The following is a 17,451-nucleotide window of genomic DNA, read 5'->3' on the forward strand; positions in this document are numbered from 1 at the left end:
GCCAGTTATTTAATTTAAAATCCAACAAAGAAGCGTAACTTTTGGAAGCAAAAAATGCAGTACATCGTTAGTTTGATGTGAGCTCATTTACACAATCCACTACTATCACAACTTTTAAAAGTTTAATTAATCACTTTTGCTAATGTGAAAAAGTTTCATTATGATAACTTTTACCAACCCCGAATAAAAAAGGAGAAAGTCATTGCATAATGCCTTAATAGTGCCAATTAAAGTATTAAAGCCCCAACTAAACCATTTTTTCTGAAATATTGACAGGGATTTACCGGAAAGTCTTTATATTCAATTATAAAAAGCTAAATAGATTCTGATGACGTGCAATAACGATGTCAGATTTTATCATGTAAGGTGTGGCATTCATATACAAACAGTATATCACAATATTTATTTTGTACACGCATTAGTCAAAACATTTAACCACATTGACCACACCAATGACATTGATAGTCCTCAGGGATTTTTGGTTAGGAGTGCTGGCTAATTAGGGCTCTTACCAATTGCAGGGTGCCCGGCAGTGCCGCCAGCGAGGCCATCGATCCGGACAACGAGGACCACGAGTCCTACTTGAGCAAGTTCAAGAACAAAGTTACTGACAAGTTGCGACTGCTAATCGAGGCTCACATAACCAATGATCCCGACGTAATCAAGGGGAGGAAAAAGACTGTGCAGGTGAGTTGGCCAGCCACTTTGGGCCATTAATATAGCGGACAGGTAACAAAACGCCTGGAGCCGCGAATTAAATTAAGTGTATTTCGCCCAGCACTTGCCCCACTTCTCTAAACCACTGAACGCTTATTTAATCAACAGCAATTCTGATTGTTATTTTTCGGTTGGCCAGCGGCCGAAACGAAGAATCATAAATTAATTCCAAGAATTTTCAACAAACAAAGTTGGTTGGTACGGGCCTTTATAATTTTGTGTTACTTTGTTTTTTTTTTTTTTTGTTTTTGTATACCTTTATGTTGAGCTTTTCTTGGGGCTCTCCATTGTTTATTGTTCATTGGTAGCGCCTCAAACTCTCGAGTTCTTGGCTAATAGCTGAGCGTTAATTAAATGTTCGGCATGTGGCAGGTGAATTAGGCTTCAAGCAGATGTTTTGGCGTAAAAACTTGGAAAATAAACAAAGAGCAGAAAAAATGGAAAATTTAAAGTGTTTGAATGAATACCACTTCAATTTGCACAGCCACAAAGTGGTCATTTGCAGAATAAGTCGTTTTTAAAACGAATAAAAGGAAAACACAAGGCACTCTTGTGAATATGTGCAAGCAAATGCTGGTTAGGGATTCTCTTTATATCAACTATTACCTGAAATATGTTGAGATTTTCGTTGGGCAATTGCAATTTCCAGGAAAATTCAAGTGAATCCGTTCATGTGCAAGTCCCTCTTAAGCACACAGTTGTGAGCAAAATAATAAGGTGGCCATAAATAAAATCTAAAGATGCATTTTATCTATAGTTGTGGAAAATAAAATTAAATATTCAAGTTGTTCGTTTGCTACGAGGTTACCTGTATTTAGTATGGACGAGGGCAAAAATTTGTTGTTTTTGTTTCTTATCCAAATTGAGCAGTAAGTTTCGCATGTTCTATTTTGGACTACAACTAATATTTTGGCCACAACTGCATATGTGTGTGTACAAGCACAAGATGATGCCCGAAAATGTATGTTTTGCATATGACAGTTGGCGAAATTGAGTTGAAAGAGATTTCCTGCAATAAAAGCCAATTGAAATCGAGTTGGCCCAAAAACGTCAAATGGCTGAGGAAATCGTTTAGCTCAAGGTTGGCGCTACCGCCCGCTTGGCAGCGCCACTCGCATCGCCTTCCGTTCCAGTTGTGGTTTTCAGCATGGCCCTGCATTGCATAAGCTCACTCCCCGCCACTTTCCGACCCCCATAAACGCCACCTCTTGTTGGCTTTTGTTGAAAGCATTTAACATTTCAGCTCGGTCGCAGCCGAAGGACGAGGCGTAATGCGAACTGGTCGCTGCCATTAGCGGGCGAACACAAGTGGTGCACTAGGAAAAATGGCTAAAACCGGCCAAAACAAATACCCTTATTTGAAAACTAGAAGTTTTGAAGTTTTTATAATTTTGATCTTCTTAAAGCGCAAACGCTGTTAGTTACTGTGTTAGCTAACATTAATGTTTTCTTTGGTAGACCCTTTCTAATGTTATAATCTAAAACTAATATCTTGTGGTGCAGTAGAGCGGGTTGCGAGTTACATGTTGCCGACTCACTGCCTCAAGCTCCAGCCTCGCCCTAGTCATTTTCCTTTCCACGGCTCTCCGGCCCGAGCCCGCCCCCCTTTTACCGCCGCCTCTGACATATTAACACACTTACACTTGGGCACAATGTAGCCACGCCCAGCCAGGTCGTCCCTTGTTTGCACTTAACGATGCAGCAACGTAAACTGCATTCAGGCCCGGTCAACATCCCAAACCATTTCATCCAACCACCTCCCACCACCGATGCGGATAAAAGTGTTGCAAAGGCAAAACCCATCAGATCCACCTCCACCGCGCACTTTGACAAAATGTTGTGGCATTCGTTGCCGCAACCAAGAAATATGCAAAGTGCGCAGCCCCCTTCTATGCCAAAGCACACCATAATCCTCACCTGGTGCAACACGTCGTATGCGCAACCCCTCAACCCCAGTGCATGTGACTCTGGCACTCTGCGAATATGAAATTAAAGCAAGTCAAACGCCAACTAATTAAGCGGCAACTCAGGTGGCTTTAAGAGGGAAGCCAGAAAGGACACGCAGCTCCTGGCCGTATTGATTCGGTGGATGTGTCACCGAGAAGTGCATTACACAGATGCTGTCAAATGAGATTTGCAAAGCAAAAGCCGCTTACTGGCGAAAAATGGTATAAGAGACTCCGCCACAGACTCAGACGCAGTCTGAGCCTGAGATCCTGACAAGGCCAGGATGACTACTTGTTAGTGGCGAATGTGCCACAGCCAGACAAGGCGACTGACACTCGCCGAAAAATAATTCTATTGAAATTCAGAAATATAATTATGCATTTGAGCAACTTTCACCTAGGTTACTTAATATTCATATTGATAGAACTTCGATCCTTAGTTGCTCCGTATATTGAACTAAAAATATTAAAAAGGGAATATTTGGGAATGTTTTTCCAAGTACAACTGAGATCATATTCTATCATATCATATTCTATCATATCATATTCTATCATATCATATTCTATCATATCATATTCTATCATATCATATTCTATCATATCATATTCTATCATATCATATTCTATCATATTGATAGGACTTTGATTCTTAGTTGCTCCGTATATTGAACTAAAATGATCAAAATGGGAATATTTGGGAATGTTTTTCAAAGTAGAACTGAGATTTAACGTAGGTTCCTTAATATCGAGATGATAGATGCTATTCTCATTAATTTCACAGATAAGATGTCCGTTGCATAAATTCCTTTCAATTTGTAAGAATATTCATATTGATAGAACTTCGGTCCTTAGTTGCTCCGTATATTGAACTCAAAATATTAAATGGGAATATACGTTAGGACGACATGTTCTCAGCACTTAGCAAGTCTGTTTTTCCAAGTACAACCCGCTCAGACACCTGGTCGTCAGGTGGGCAGGTGGCCAGGCGTGGGGCAGGGGCTCGGGTAAACAAAGTTGCGTGGCAAACATGCTGAATGCCACTCACTGGCGTTCCGTGTGATGGGGATACTGATGCCGATGACGTGCTCTGGTCTCGAGAACTGCGAGCGAAGGCGGGCGACACTTGGTCATACGTGTGCGGCTCTATTTTATTTACTCACAGCTGCGAGGGGTGTGGGTGGAGAAGGGGAAGGAGTGGAAGAAGAACCTCTAAGAGGTCCTAGAGGTCACCTCACTAACGGAAGCTGGTCCGAGATGAATGCCTGAAGGATGCGGATGGAAATGACACTGGTCTGGGATTATGGCTGCCGGTGGCATGTGGCAGGTGGCAAATCCAATTACGGACAAACCAAAACAGCTACCGGTTTTGAAAACATTCAAAGTGTATTTCTATGCAAATGATTCTCTTATGCACGCAATCAGAAATAATTACATTCTGCAAGGAAAAAGTAACTTGCACACTGTTGACCTTGTTCGCGGCACTCAAATGATCATTTTGAAACATATTTAAAGCGTATAATAATTATTTATACAGACGTCGCTTTAGATTCAGAAATCACACTTTATGGGTATGGGCATTGAAAAATGTTCTGTCATTATAGTGATTTCATTTGATACCGCTCGCACATAATTAATAATTGCGAATGGCATCACATGGTAATTAAGTAGGACATTAAATTTGCATACTGCCATATGTAAAAAAAAAACAAGTAATTGAAACTATAGCTTGGGAAACTCAAATGAAATAAAAACGATTTGTTGATAGAAAAAAGCGTTCTAAAAGGACGCAAGGAAACAAAGAATAATGTTTCACCACTTTTCCAACGCTATTTGTAGTTTTTGCTAATTTGTAAGATAATATATTTGCTGCGCGTTCCAGGAAATCTTTCACGAGCACGCAACGCACCTTCGAATCCTGCGGGAGCACATGGACAGCGACGCTCTGGTGGAGTCGCGGGTGCCCCAACAGCTCCGCCAGAATCTGATGGCCAACTTCCGGAACGGCAGTCGCCATGCGCCGTACTTTCTCTGCGGGGCGGATGGGAGTGGCAAGAGCGCCATCCTGTGCCACCTGTACGGCCAGGTGGGCAGCTGGTTTGGATCCACTCGCGTGCACCGGGTGATTCGCTTTGCCAAGGCCACGCCCCGCTCCGCCTACAATCTGGAGCTGCTTCGCGTGATTTGTCAGCAGATCTCAATCATCTTCAATATACCGGAGGGCTATCTGCCCAAGGACGCCTCCTTTGATCCGCTGTATATCAACACTTGGTTCCAGAACCTCCTGCGACGGGTCGAGGATATGGGCAATGATGTCCTGTTCCTGTTTATTGACGACTTGCACTTGCTGAATCCGCTGGACTGCGATATTGTTACGGCTCTTTCGTGGCTACCCACATCGCTGCCCTGGAATGTGCAGATAATATGCAGCTCCACCACGCCCGTGGAGCAGCTGAAGTTCACCCCGATGCAGCGCGATCGCTTCAAGTCCGTCGAGTACCAGTTCGATCTGAATCTGGGCGACTATGCCACAAAGCTAAAGATTCCGCCACAATGCATTCCAGGCGACGTGAGCTTTGCCCTCTATGTGGAGCAGCAGTTTGACCAGTTGGAACGCCATTACGGACGACAGGCGGTGGGCGATCTGGCCTCCTACATCACCTGCTCGGAGTACGGATTGAGTGAGACGGAGCTGCTGGAGCTGCTCATGCCCACCGACGATCCGGAGTCGCTTATTGAGACCAAGAACGGACACTTTAGCTTCGCCACCTTTAAGAAGATCCATCGCGAGATGGGTAAGTCAAATACTTAAGGCGGGAACTATGAATGAAGGGGAAAAAAATGTTTTTAAAATCACGTTTTATATTCCAAGGAATGTATTCATATTTAAATTGTTTTGTAAATATATGGGCTTAGAAATGGATGCAGCCAAAAAACATTTTATTGAACTGATGAATTTGTCTATATTGCCTACAACTTGTAGACCTGTTACTGCTCCTGCACGACAAGATAATGTCCGGCAAGGTGCTGATCCAGTGGCGGCACAACTACTGCTCCTCGGTGGCCAAGCGGCGGTATATGGACGCCCAAAGGACGCGTAGTCTGCACTGCGAGCTGGCCAACCTGTTCTTTCCGCAGGACGAGGACGAAAGCACGCTGGAGAACGAGTCGAATGGCAGCGAGAGCAAGTCGGTGATCAGCCTGAAGGACAGGGACCGCGAGAAGGACTCCCTGTCGGCGGTGTCAGCCGTTTCCGCCGGCCGGAAGTCGTCCTCCACCCATCACAACGACGACACATCCACCTTCTACAACCCCATCGCAGCGGATGTGAGCTACAGCATGCGCCACGTGGAGGAGAGCTGGCACCACCTGATGCGATCCGATGACACCACCCGCTTCAAGCAGATCGCTGTCTGCAACTTCGACTTCCTGCTGGCGGCGGTGAGCTTCCCAATCCCCAATCCCCAATTAGTTTCGCAGCCCCATCCCTGCGCGTCTGTCTCGCTGTGGGGAAAGGCAATCAGTGGAGCTCAGCATTTGGCTGCTCTTAATTGCCTGGTAATTTGGCAATCAAACAGACGGTCTTCCGTTTACATGTCAAAATTTAGCACCATCAAACGGGCACAAAGTTAATTTGTACATTCAAAGGGAGGTCTGATGAAGTGTAGCTGGGAGTGAAACTAAATTATGGCCAAAAATGATTTACATACTATTGATTGTGCTGCTAGACGAGCAATAAAATCGTAGAGTGGAAAATAAAGTTGGGCTTTTGCCACTTATAGTGGCAATTAAAAGTGAAGGAAATCGTTAAACAAACCTAGCCAACGAGTAATTAAGGAGATTTATAGACATGTTTAGGTAGCGTCTTCTACTTTAAATTAATAAAACCAAGAAGCTGTAGTAAACTTCATAATAACCATTCCTGCATCCAATCCCCAAAGCTGCCAAACTGTTTGATAATTTTAATGGAGAAAGCCAGGCGGATAGACAGCCAGAGTCCAGCTCAATAAGAGCCCCACAAAAGTATAATGTGATAATGAAATTAGGACGGATATTCGGAGCACGCCCCCGGCTGCTCCCTTCTGAAAATGCAAAATTCAAGCAAAGCTCGTACAGCTGTTGGTTGGTACAGCTTTTAATTCGGTTGCCTAATTGTTTCGCTGCAGTTGGCCATTTGCTGCTACTCCCTGATGCCCGATTCCCGTATTTGGGCCATGAAGCTCATTTAATTTCATTCCATTTGGTTTCGTTCAGTGCGGAAAACTCATTATTCGGCTCTGGAAAGTATGCAATTAAACTTTTGTTTCTCTAGTGTGTGCTTGTGTGCGGAAGTTTTTGTGGATGCGAGCCAATCAAATTAACGATTTTGTTTGTTACATTTTTGTTCTGTTCGAATTGAATATTCTGATAAATTTCGAACTGCCAATATTTGCATTCCCAGCGGCAAACATGGCATCCTTTTATTGACTAAACGACAGCAAACATGAATAAAATATGAATCATTTTGCATCTAATTAACGCGCTGCTAAATAAAATTTAAAATGGTAGATTCCAAACGATTTAACACTTCCTTAATACATGTTAAAATAAATTAAATTTTTGTGCGGCATTTAAACGAGCCTAATTAATTTAAAATGTTAAGAGTAGTATTTTTGAAAGATGGCCATACATATTTTTGTTTATTAAGCCAGCAACCAAGTGAGACGTCTTAATTTATTAACCCGTCGTCGTTTAAATTCAACACTAATGGAGCTGTCAAAGTCTGCTTTCTATTACAAACAGATATGGATTAATGGCAAACTAGTTGACATCAATAAACGATAGATAAATAATGTAAATGACCATTTATAATTGACACTTTATGAGATACTTTGCAGAATGCAAACATTGTTGAGTATGGAAGCATATTGAGAAAGGGGTTGCCTCATTATTCCTTTCAAAAGGATGTACACAAATGAAGTCTAATCGAAACCCTTAACTTCACGATCCCCAGGTGCAAACCGTGTCGATCAGCTACCTACGTTGCCTGATCGAGCACGTGCGCTGCTACATCCTGGACAGGGACATCGAGCTGATCTACTACACGATCCGGAAGTCGAGCGACGTCCTCACCCGCGACCCCATGCAGCTGGGCTCCCAGCTGATATCCTGGCTGCGTCCGATTAGCGAGCACGACGACGACGACAACTCGCTGCTGAGCATGACGGTCCGCTCGGCGACCGCCTGGTGCGACGGCTACGCGGTACCGCTCCTGGTGCCGCTCACCGGCTGGCTGCCCGCTCCGCTGCCCTCGCAGATCCGCACGATGACGGTGTCCGGAACGGGATGCATTCGCGCCGTATGGCTGGCTCCGTCGAAGCAGCATCTGATCCTGGCCACCAGCTCCGGCGACGTGCAGCAGTGGCACATCATGAGCAACTCGCTGGACCACATCTTCAAAGGTGAGTGGGGAGTAGCGGCGATAGTGGCCATGTCCCGCCATTAGACGAGCTAATCGCGCAACTTGGCTTGCTTTTTAGGACACACTGCGGCGGTCACGTGCCTCCTGGTGGCGCCCCAGTCGGATTCGGAGCTGCTGCTGACCGGCTCCGAGGATGCCACTGTTCTTGTGTGGCACGTAGGACTCCGCGAGCGACGGGCGCACATTAAGTGAGTACACGGCGCGAAAGAAAGGGTGTGGTTTCCATGTGAGAAAATGGGTTTTCTCACTGTAGTACAGCAAAACTTCTGTAAAATGACGGCACACAAATAACTCATAGTTACAGAATGCTAACACTATGTTTTCAATATCCGTAGTAATTCCGTGATTTATAGACCTAATATATTTCTGTGTGCCGGTCTCCTTCGTCGCTTTATCGTTGCCATTTTTCCGTTCGCCGCTTCGGGCGTAATTTGTAAATCTCTGCAGGCGCAATTTATCTAAACATCCTCCGCTTCTCCATTTATCCCAGGAACGTCCACACGGCTCCGATTACGGGCGTGGCAGCCGGAGCCAATAACACGCTCATCATAAGCAGCAGCGAGGACGCAAGCATCGCCATCACGGACCTGGCCAGCGGCAAACTGGTGAGCAAGCACGAACACAATGGGGCATCCACATGGGGGCATTGCGCTGGGGAAACTAATGGCTGCCATAATGGTCACTTTCAGCGAATTAAAAGCGGGACAATGGAGACCATATAACTTTTGGAGGGATTTTCATGCATGGCCATAAGCTAATTTGAAAGCATTTTGTGCGTTGGTCAAACAGATTTTTAGTCCACATTTTGGTCCACCAAAAGCCATGTGTTGTGTGCATATCCGCATAATAGGAGAGTTTACCCATAGTTACTTTGCATTTCTTATTATGCTGCTTGAGTTGTCATTTTTGAAATACAGGATTACGGCAGCCTTTTGTTCTATAAATGAAAGACTTTATCTAAATGCCAGAATTCTCAGAGACAAGACCCTTTGAATGAGAACAACAGCATATTATTAATTGTTCAAATACCGACTGGCAAGTGTCTTATTGTCTTAGCCCAGTTGAATTGCCTTCTGTTGCGTACTCTTGGCAATTTATTTGATAACTTTGGTGCGCACACTCGAAGCTAGTTTATGGCCTTAAATAAGTCCTTTCAATTGCAGGCATTTATTTACATTTATAGAATACGAAATCGGTTTGTTCATCGCCATGTAAATGGAAATCAAATAGCACTCTGTTTGATTTTATAAATTATTGTTTGAGTCCCATTCGAAATGGCGCATCGAACGCATTTAATTTTGGGGCAATGAGAAGCGCATTTGCTGAGGCTAATTGCAAAATCTCGCCGCAAACCAGATCAAACAGACCGAATGCATTTGCATAATTTCTCTGGCCCAAATAAATTCCGCCTAACCAGCCGACAGCCTTTCATCAAACAGCAGGCAAGGTCACTTTGGAGGGTGGGTGTGCGAATGGGTTGGATTTGGGTGTGTGCTGTTCCTATGTGGGGCTGAATTGTTGCCATCTGGCTGACATGAGTGTGCTGCTCGTTCAACATGGGTTTACACGTTCCGCGGCCTGGCAAATGAACCGTGGCAGGAGATGGTGCCGCTGGTGTCCTTTCCTCCTTTCCTCCTGCCCCTGTCATAGGCCCTGTTCAACTTTTCCCACTTCCGCCCCGCCATAAGTCATACTAAGTTGATATTTCAGAGACGCACACATTAAACTGTGATTACCCACAATGCGCCATGTTTGCATATCAGGCGTGAGTGTGTGTGTGTGTGTGGGTGCCCGTGTCCTTGTTCTCGTCCTTGTCGTCGTCCTGTTGACACACATATAGAAATTAGATTTATTGCCACTCGGTTGGCCCCGGGCATATTTTAAAGTCAATTTCGCTGAGTCGGCTGCTACACGCTCTTTACGATTTTAACTGTAGACCGTAGACAAGGCTGCGGCTGCAACACTCTGCTCCTGCGACCGGAAGTGCCATACATACTCACACACACGCCTGCAATTACGCGCACTTATTGAATTAATTACAATATTACGTATACGCCGTGTCATGCCGGCTCTTCCATTCATGTCGCCACCGTTCGTTGCTGCCTTCCCCTTTTTTTTTAAAGGTCCAGGTAATTTATCAAACTTTTGGCATTTTGCGCCGTCGTTTCCTGGGAAGGGAAACTCGCATGCTAGGTGGTAATTAACTTAATGCATACGAAATGTGACACACAAAGGGAAACACGAGTGAGCGGAAGTTACGGCAAACTTGCGGGTAGCACATGGGACACGCAAGCCAAGTCCACGTCCACTTACACTACCTGGGATTAATATTATTAATATTTAAAATCCGATCGTTTAGTTGGTATTAGAAACAAATGGCTTTCGATGGGCAAGCAAGATAAAGTTGCTGTGCTTTTTCAAATCGAATTTCGTGCATAGTCCAGGGAACATTTAAAGACCATATTCTTGTATTCTTGACCATGTATTCTTGATCAGGATCAATAGCCGAGTAGATCTGGCCATGTCCGTCTATCCGTCCGTCTGTCTGTATGAACGCCTCGATCTGAGGAACTGCAAAAGCTAGAATGTTGAGATTAAGCATACAGTTTCTGGCATAATTCTCTAAAAATCTGCATTCGAATTTGGAAATTTATTTTTTCAAAATTTTTTGTAATTTTTCTGATGTTATGATGTTTTAGAAATTTAAAAATGTTACTAAACTGAAATTCTAAAGTCCATAGCTCAGTTTATCTTAATCGGATCTCTATTTTAAGTGGGCCTATATACCCGTACTTTTTCCCAAATAATTTGTACTTTGATTTTTTCCCTCCAGAGACACCGAATCACCCATCATCGCGGTGCAGTGAGTGGGATCGTGGTGGCCGGAGCTTGCGATGTCCTCATCTCGGGCGGTCTCGATAGGACAATTTGCGTGTGGGACCTGGAGAATTTCGCCCTGCTGAACACCATGCAGATGACGAGTGCTGTACTCCGTATTGATATTTCGTGGAATTCGGTGAGTTGAAAATACCGGATTTAATTGTGAAATAAATATTATTTTAAGGATTTAGCCTTGCGCGGCAAGTGCATCCTGGGTGAATTCCCCAGGCTCTCGCACTTGCACTTTATGTGGCTTCGCAAATTTAACGAAACAAACTTCTGGCAAAGACAAAAGTTGAGTCCTTAAGGGGATTTCCCTGCTCACCATTATCAGCTGAAAAGCTTTAAAAGCAATTCCTTCGTTCGAGACAGAAAAATATAATAAAAAGAAGGAGAAGAATGCCAAGCTTTAAGCCATATTCCACTTGAGTGAAGCGTTCCAAGTAAACCAATAAGAAAAGCGCAATTTAAGGACACATAAACGCCAGAGACAACGTTGAAAATATAGCTGAAGTCCTGCAAGTTTAAAGCGAAACACAATAGATGGACGAGCGCATAGATTCACCAAGATATGTCACAGAAAGCTGGGTGTCTTGACAACTTGGGGATTTCTCTCCTAAAATTCTAATAAGTGAATCTGGCTTGGGTACGCATTACGCGCCAAATCCTTTGTTGTCAATCAGCTTGACAAAAAACCCGATGTGTGCTTATGTGTGTATGTGTGTATGTGTGTATGTGAGTATATGTGTATGTGTGGGTTCGTGCCTGCCTCTATCAATAAGTATTGCATACTTAGCAGCAATTTGGCACGCAAAATAATATCAAGATACCGGCGGGGATCTTCCGGCTCCCCAACAGTGTTGTCCTTTGTCAATGGCAACTGTGCTCGGTCCCCATCTCATCTTATTCCCATTCCATCCCAACGGCTGGCAATTGATGCGTGCTTCCACTTGCCACTTGCCACTCGCTCCTCAGTTCCGTAGTTCCGCAGTTCCCCACATCCATCTGCTCCCAGCCAGTAAATCCACAATAGACAGACAACAGGAAAGCGCCACTGTAATTCAAGGTGCGCCGAGTCTGCAGCTCCTGGCTCAATGGGATCTCCTCGGATAGCACATACCAGTCAGCAGATTGTGCACTAAAAAAAATAGAAAGTAATAAGGCTGGGAATTTCCAGTACATTTTAAGATTTTTCATTTAAATATTACCTAGTACCTTTTCGCTTAGAATAACGTTGAATTTTTAATTCTTTAATGAATCAAGTTATGATACGATGCACATCTGAAATAAAAATCTCCGTCTTATATGAAAAAATAAATATTTTTTCACGTGCTTCCAGTCTCCTCCCATTTCAGACAACGTAAAAATACTGAAAAGTCAGAGACAAAGCAAAAAGATAGTCCGGGGAAGCGATTCAATTACCATTGGACTTTGGGGGACTCCTTCAGAGCCAAAACTCATGATGTCCTTTGCCGCAACCGAAAATACAATTTCGCACATTAAACAAAAGTGCTGGTGAAAATTGAGGGAAAATTGCCTATAAGCAGGCGGAAAAATTGTTTCGCGATAACAAGGACATATCCGAATGGGCGGGACTTTCCGCCTTCCCAAATTGAAATGTAATTTTGCACAGCCACGAATATATGCATACATATTCGTATTCTGTGGACACCCATACACATGCACGACACTTCACTGTGCGAGGGGAGGGGGGAGCAGTCCCTTGGGCAGGATTCTTAGCCAAGGAAAATGGCAAAAGGAAATCAGCTTTCTTGCTCTTTGGCCTGCATCCTGATGGCTTCGTGGCACGGCAGTGACCCTGCCACTCCCCTCACCCGCCCCGCGGAGGAGAGCTTCCTGTGGGCTGTCCTTAAATTGAAATGTTTCAGCCTCCGTATCTGAACTGGTAAAATGCAATTTATTATTTTTCGATTACCTCGTCAACGGCCCTTAACGACTCAGAACTCGATCCACAATTAAATGTAAAATTCACAATTAATAATACTGAATGGTGCAATAAAATGGCAATCGTCATCATTCTATACGATAAATATTACATTCATATCATTTCGAGTTAAATGGTAATTAAGGCAACTGAAAAATTACTATTACAAGTAAATTTGTTTTGAATTCGGCATTTGAAACAGAAAAACTTAAAACCGCCTTTCATTAATCTTCAGGTCTTTCTGCTGGCTTTGTGTGAGGACAATGCGCTTTATGTGCGCACACTGGCCACCGGCAAGGAGTTGCATACTCTCAAAGGACACAAGTCGAAGGTGAGTGCCGCCTAATCCCCATAGTGAGTGCTGATCCTTAGTTTGGCATCCGCAGATCCGAAGCATTTCCATTGGCAAGGACAGCCAGCGTTGTGTGGTGGGCTGTGATGACACACGGGCGCTGATCTATGACATGCACGCCGGAAAGCTGGTAAGATCCCTGCCTCCGAATCCGGGCCCAGTCACCGCCGTTCATGCGATGGACAATGACGATTTCCTGGTCACCGTGGGCGGCAACAAGATCACCTTCTATTCGTTCCGCAACGAGGAGCTCTATGTGAATCCCTACTCACGGCATCCGCGTCGCAAACGCAGCCTGAAGCGTCATGCGCAGGCGCAACGATCACCATCGACCACATTGCCACCCATTACCTGCTTCGATTTGTCCCGCGACTCCCAGCAAATGGCCATTGCCTCCGGGCGGCATGTGCACCTCATGAGGATCAATACGCCGGAATACCAGTGCACATTGGAGGGGCATACAGCTGGGGTCTCTTGCCTCAAGTTTGCGCCGAACGGCGAGTTTCTGGCCACCGGTTCCGAGGATCGTATGGTGCACATTTGGAGCCTGGCTCTGGGTGAGATCAGCCACTCTTTCAAGGGCCACACTGCACCGGTGGTCAAGGTGGTGGTGCTAATGGACTCGTTGCGAGTAATTTCCACGGATCGCGACTCCATGCTGCTCGTTTGGATGGCCCATTCGGGCAACTTGCTGCAGACCATCCAGGGACCCTACAAAAGTTTGGCCGTAACCAACAACATGCGCTTTGCCGTCTCCACGAATGGTGATAACACACTCAAGATCTGGTCTCTAACCCAGGAGGACGAGAAGTATTCCGTTTCGCACTCGGACGAAATCACATGCTTCGAGATCAGCGCAGATAGTGTGCACATCATCAGCGGATCCCGGGACATGTCCTTGAAGGTGTGGCAAGCAACGGGCGGCAAACTCAGCCAGGTGCTGGTGGGGCACAGTGATGCGGTCACCTGTGTGGCCGTCTCGGTAACCAACAAGACTCAGGTCCTGTCCGGCTCGAAGGACATGAATCTCATCATCTGGGACCTGCTCACCGGCGAGGAGGTGCACACGCTGGCAGGACATCTGGGTCCTGTGATTGGAGTCAAAGTTTCGGCAGACGGTGAGTATTGCACAATATACCCGTGTAAGGAACGAAATTTTTCTATTCAATCCGCATTGATCCTGAACTCAGGTTCCACTGCCGTTTCTGGAAGCGATGACAAGACCCTGATCGTCTGGGAAACGAAGCGCGGACTAGCTCTGACCTCGCTTCAAATGCACGTGCCCTTCACCCACTTCGACATCAGTCTGGAGGTGTCTCGTGTGCTGGTCCAGCTGGTGGACAGCTACAATCTTCCCGTGATTTGCTTGCATAACACTCCAGCGCAGTATGTCAAACTGCCAACGTATTCGGGTCCCAGCAAGGATGTCGAAGGTATGAGTTATTCCATTTTCACAGAATTTATAGGTGTGAGAGATGTGAACTCTTGTCCATGTTTTCCAAATCGCCACAGACCTGAGACCGCAGGGTCCCAAGCGTCAGATGAAGCGTCTGCTGAAGAAGGAGGTTTCGCTGGACACCTACACCTGGCAGAAGAAGTACGGCCACTTGACCTCCTCGGTGATGATGGCCCAGGTGGATGAGCGTCTGAAGCGGCGCTTCAGCGTCTCGGCCAGCATGGAGGAGATCTCGAAGATTGCCGAGACCAAGACGGGAGCTTCCCAGGCGAATCTGGGACCGGAGCAGGCGGCTCTGGCGCAATCGCAGCACTTTGACCAATTGGAGGCGCTGTGGAATAAGCGCTCGCCGCCTAGAAGGCGTCACAATGCGGTAAGTGAAGGGCCTCCACTGAGCACCATACTCTCTCTTTCTGATGGAGGACCTGGAAGGACCTTAGCTGCAGTTGGCTTTAGTGTGTGTACTCCTTTGGTACTCGTAGTAGATGCGCTCACCATTTTGGTTTCGTTTCGTCTCTTCTTTTCGTTTCATTTCGCTTCGTCTCTGTTTGCTTACACACCAATGTGCAATCCGCAATGTGCAACATGTCATATGCCATGTGCAACCTGCAACACCTGCAATCTGAACCCATTTAACAGGGTCTCTCGAGGCAAACCTCGCTGGTGGAGGACCGGCTCGAATCGTCGGACGACGACGAGTACCAGGACGAGCGCGCAGGTATGTTGTCCGCCTCCTACGATAACATCCACCACCTTGCACGTTTGCCCGGCCTCCGATCCCTGCACGATGCATGGAAGACCAACAGTCTGCGGGTGCCCCGCCGCACCACCCGCACCAACCGCACCAAGTTCTATGTGAGCACACCACCACCACAGAACTCACAGAACAGCAGCAGTCTGCGGCTGGACTCGCACGTACCCGGACAGTTTACGGATGGGGTGGTGGCTCCTGATCTGGTCAGGGATCTCCTGGCCGCGCCACCGGCCATCGAGTCGCCTCAAAGGATCTCCCTGCGGCAGTTGCTCCACTGGCCAAGTCTGAAATCTCGAATCTGGCACCGCCAGCGAAACTGCCGGTCACTGCAGCCGAACATCCGGCTCAATCCGCCAGAAAGACTCCGGCCCACACCCATCATTGTGGTGGAGAACTACGATGTTCGCCGTGTGCAGCAACTCCGCACGGATCTCATCCTGCATCCGCAGTCGAGTAGAGCCTCACTGGGTCACATCGAGGTGGCCGGCAGCGAACAGCTTCTAGCCAAAAAGGCCAACTATTGGCAGCGCCGCTGGCACCTGCTGCGCCACAAGGCCGCCACCACCACCACCAGCCGTTCGGAGTCTAGTCACCCGCACGGGGATTCCATGAATTCCCATTCGAATGGCAGCACCCCCGATCCCACGGCAAATTGCAACGACTGTGTGGCCCAATGACTGGCAAAAACCCAACCACCGACCAAATCGAACAGCCACACCACCACCACCACCACCAACACTCTGCACCACTTCCGATTTCCAGCACCCCTTTTGCCACTCTTTTTACGTAGTTTTGGCCATGCCTAGTTGTTTGCCAGTAGTCAACTTAAACGTATTTATTTTAATAAATTTTCCCAAGGTTCATTTCGTTTTATTTTCATTACTCGTTCAATTATATCCAATTATCTATGGTCAAATTGCCCGGAAACTGTGTTCAGGTAAGTACACTTTGGAAAACAAGCGGCGAGCTCTAATAATTTAAAGGCTCTGGATGCGGGAAGAATGTTTTCAATGTTCTGAGATCAAAAACTTACTTAAATATAATATTTACTTGCGTAATATTGTACCAATGGACAATATTTAGGTGAAAACATTTAAAATCATAGGTAAAAGTCCTTCGGCATTCTGCATTTGTTTAATCAAACTGTATAACCACCAGTGAGGCTCATGTTTCATATTTTTAAATGACGAATTCAACCGAATGCGAGTTAAAGCATGAGTACAAGAAACTCGAGGAATAAAAGTGCAAATGGCTTTGGGAATTCAGGCGAAATCGTGGCAATGAGTGTGCGATGCCGTTTGCTATTGTTAATAGTAATTTGTTTTACCCCAGGTAATGACAAGCCAACTCTGCGTGTTTTCGACTGTAATGGCTTTCGAGTAAATGGCTGCATCATGAATATTAAGTGCTCATCCGACCGGTGGTCGTGCTCATTTCGCATTGGCCAACGCAGAAAATGGCAATCAATAAATTCGCAACGCGATTAACTCGATAAGCAAACAAGAGACCAGTGCATCGCTGGCCGGCTAATGAATTGAGCGAATTAAAACCAATCAATTCCAGTCCAGCGGAATCGAAGCGAGTCGTTCCGAATGAAATGCAACGGGGTCAGGGACTAGTGTCCACTGAGGTAAGCAGCTCGTTCTTCCAGCTTTACGTTCAGTTAAACCATTACGCTCGGACATGAGATGCGATCGTCGAGGCAATGGAACTGTGGCCATATGGCCCTCAACTTGGGCCTGTGTACCATATCCTTAAGTGTACCATAACGTGTTATACGCTTTCGTTCGATCATTAAGTATTTGTTAACACTTTCGACTCCTCTCGATTTTATAACGATTTTACGCTCTCTCGATGTGTACATATATATTTATATACTCGTACTTGTATAACTTCCTGCATATTTTTGAGTACTCGTTCCGTTTTAAAGTTGTTGTCCAGTT

The 17,451-nt window shown here is 45.8% G+C and overlaps 1 protein-coding gene across 7 annotated transcripts in view; it reads left to right on the forward strand.

Annotated features, from left to right (window-relative positions):
• The window catches only part of LOC6546931 (NACHT domain- and WD repeat-containing protein 1), a 34,249-nt gene that overhangs the window by 14,846 nt on the left and 1,952 nt on the right, over positions 1-17,451 (forward strand). For 3 of the 7 annotated variants that reach the window (XM_026980493.1, XM_026980494.1, XM_015156389.2), the window contains 12 exons: positions 522-687; positions 4,543-5,455; positions 5,644-6,101; positions 7,654-8,101; positions 8,180-8,309; positions 8,612-8,726; positions 10,955-11,137; positions 13,182-13,277; positions 13,333-14,416; positions 14,489-14,731; positions 14,811-15,127; positions 15,394-16,371. In XM_026980493.1, the coding sequence (XP_026836294.1) occupies positions 522-687; positions 4,543-5,455; positions 5,644-6,101; positions 7,654-8,101; positions 8,180-8,309; positions 8,612-8,726; positions 10,955-11,137; positions 13,182-13,277; positions 13,333-14,416; positions 14,489-14,731; positions 14,811-15,127; positions 15,394-16,185 (4,945 nt within the window). In that variant the 3' untranslated portion in view covers positions 16,186-16,371. Of the gene's footprint in view, positions 1-521; positions 688-4,542; positions 5,456-5,643; positions 6,102-7,653; positions 8,102-8,179; positions 8,310-8,611; positions 8,727-10,954; positions 11,138-13,181; positions 13,278-13,332; positions 14,417-14,488; positions 14,732-14,810; positions 15,128-15,393; positions 16,372-17,451 lie in introns of those variants that run through there. The other 4 variants (XR_003407875.1, XM_001974656.3, XM_026980495.1 and 1 more) reach the window with 2 other exon arrangements.

Source organism: Drosophila erecta, unplaced genomic scaffold (assembly GCF_003286155.1).
Source record: "Drosophila erecta strain 14021-0224.00,06,07 unplaced genomic scaffold, DereRS2 tig00000092-arrow-pilon, whole genome shotgun sequence".
NCBI lineage: Eukaryota > Metazoa > Arthropoda > Insecta > Diptera > Drosophilidae > Drosophila > Drosophila erecta.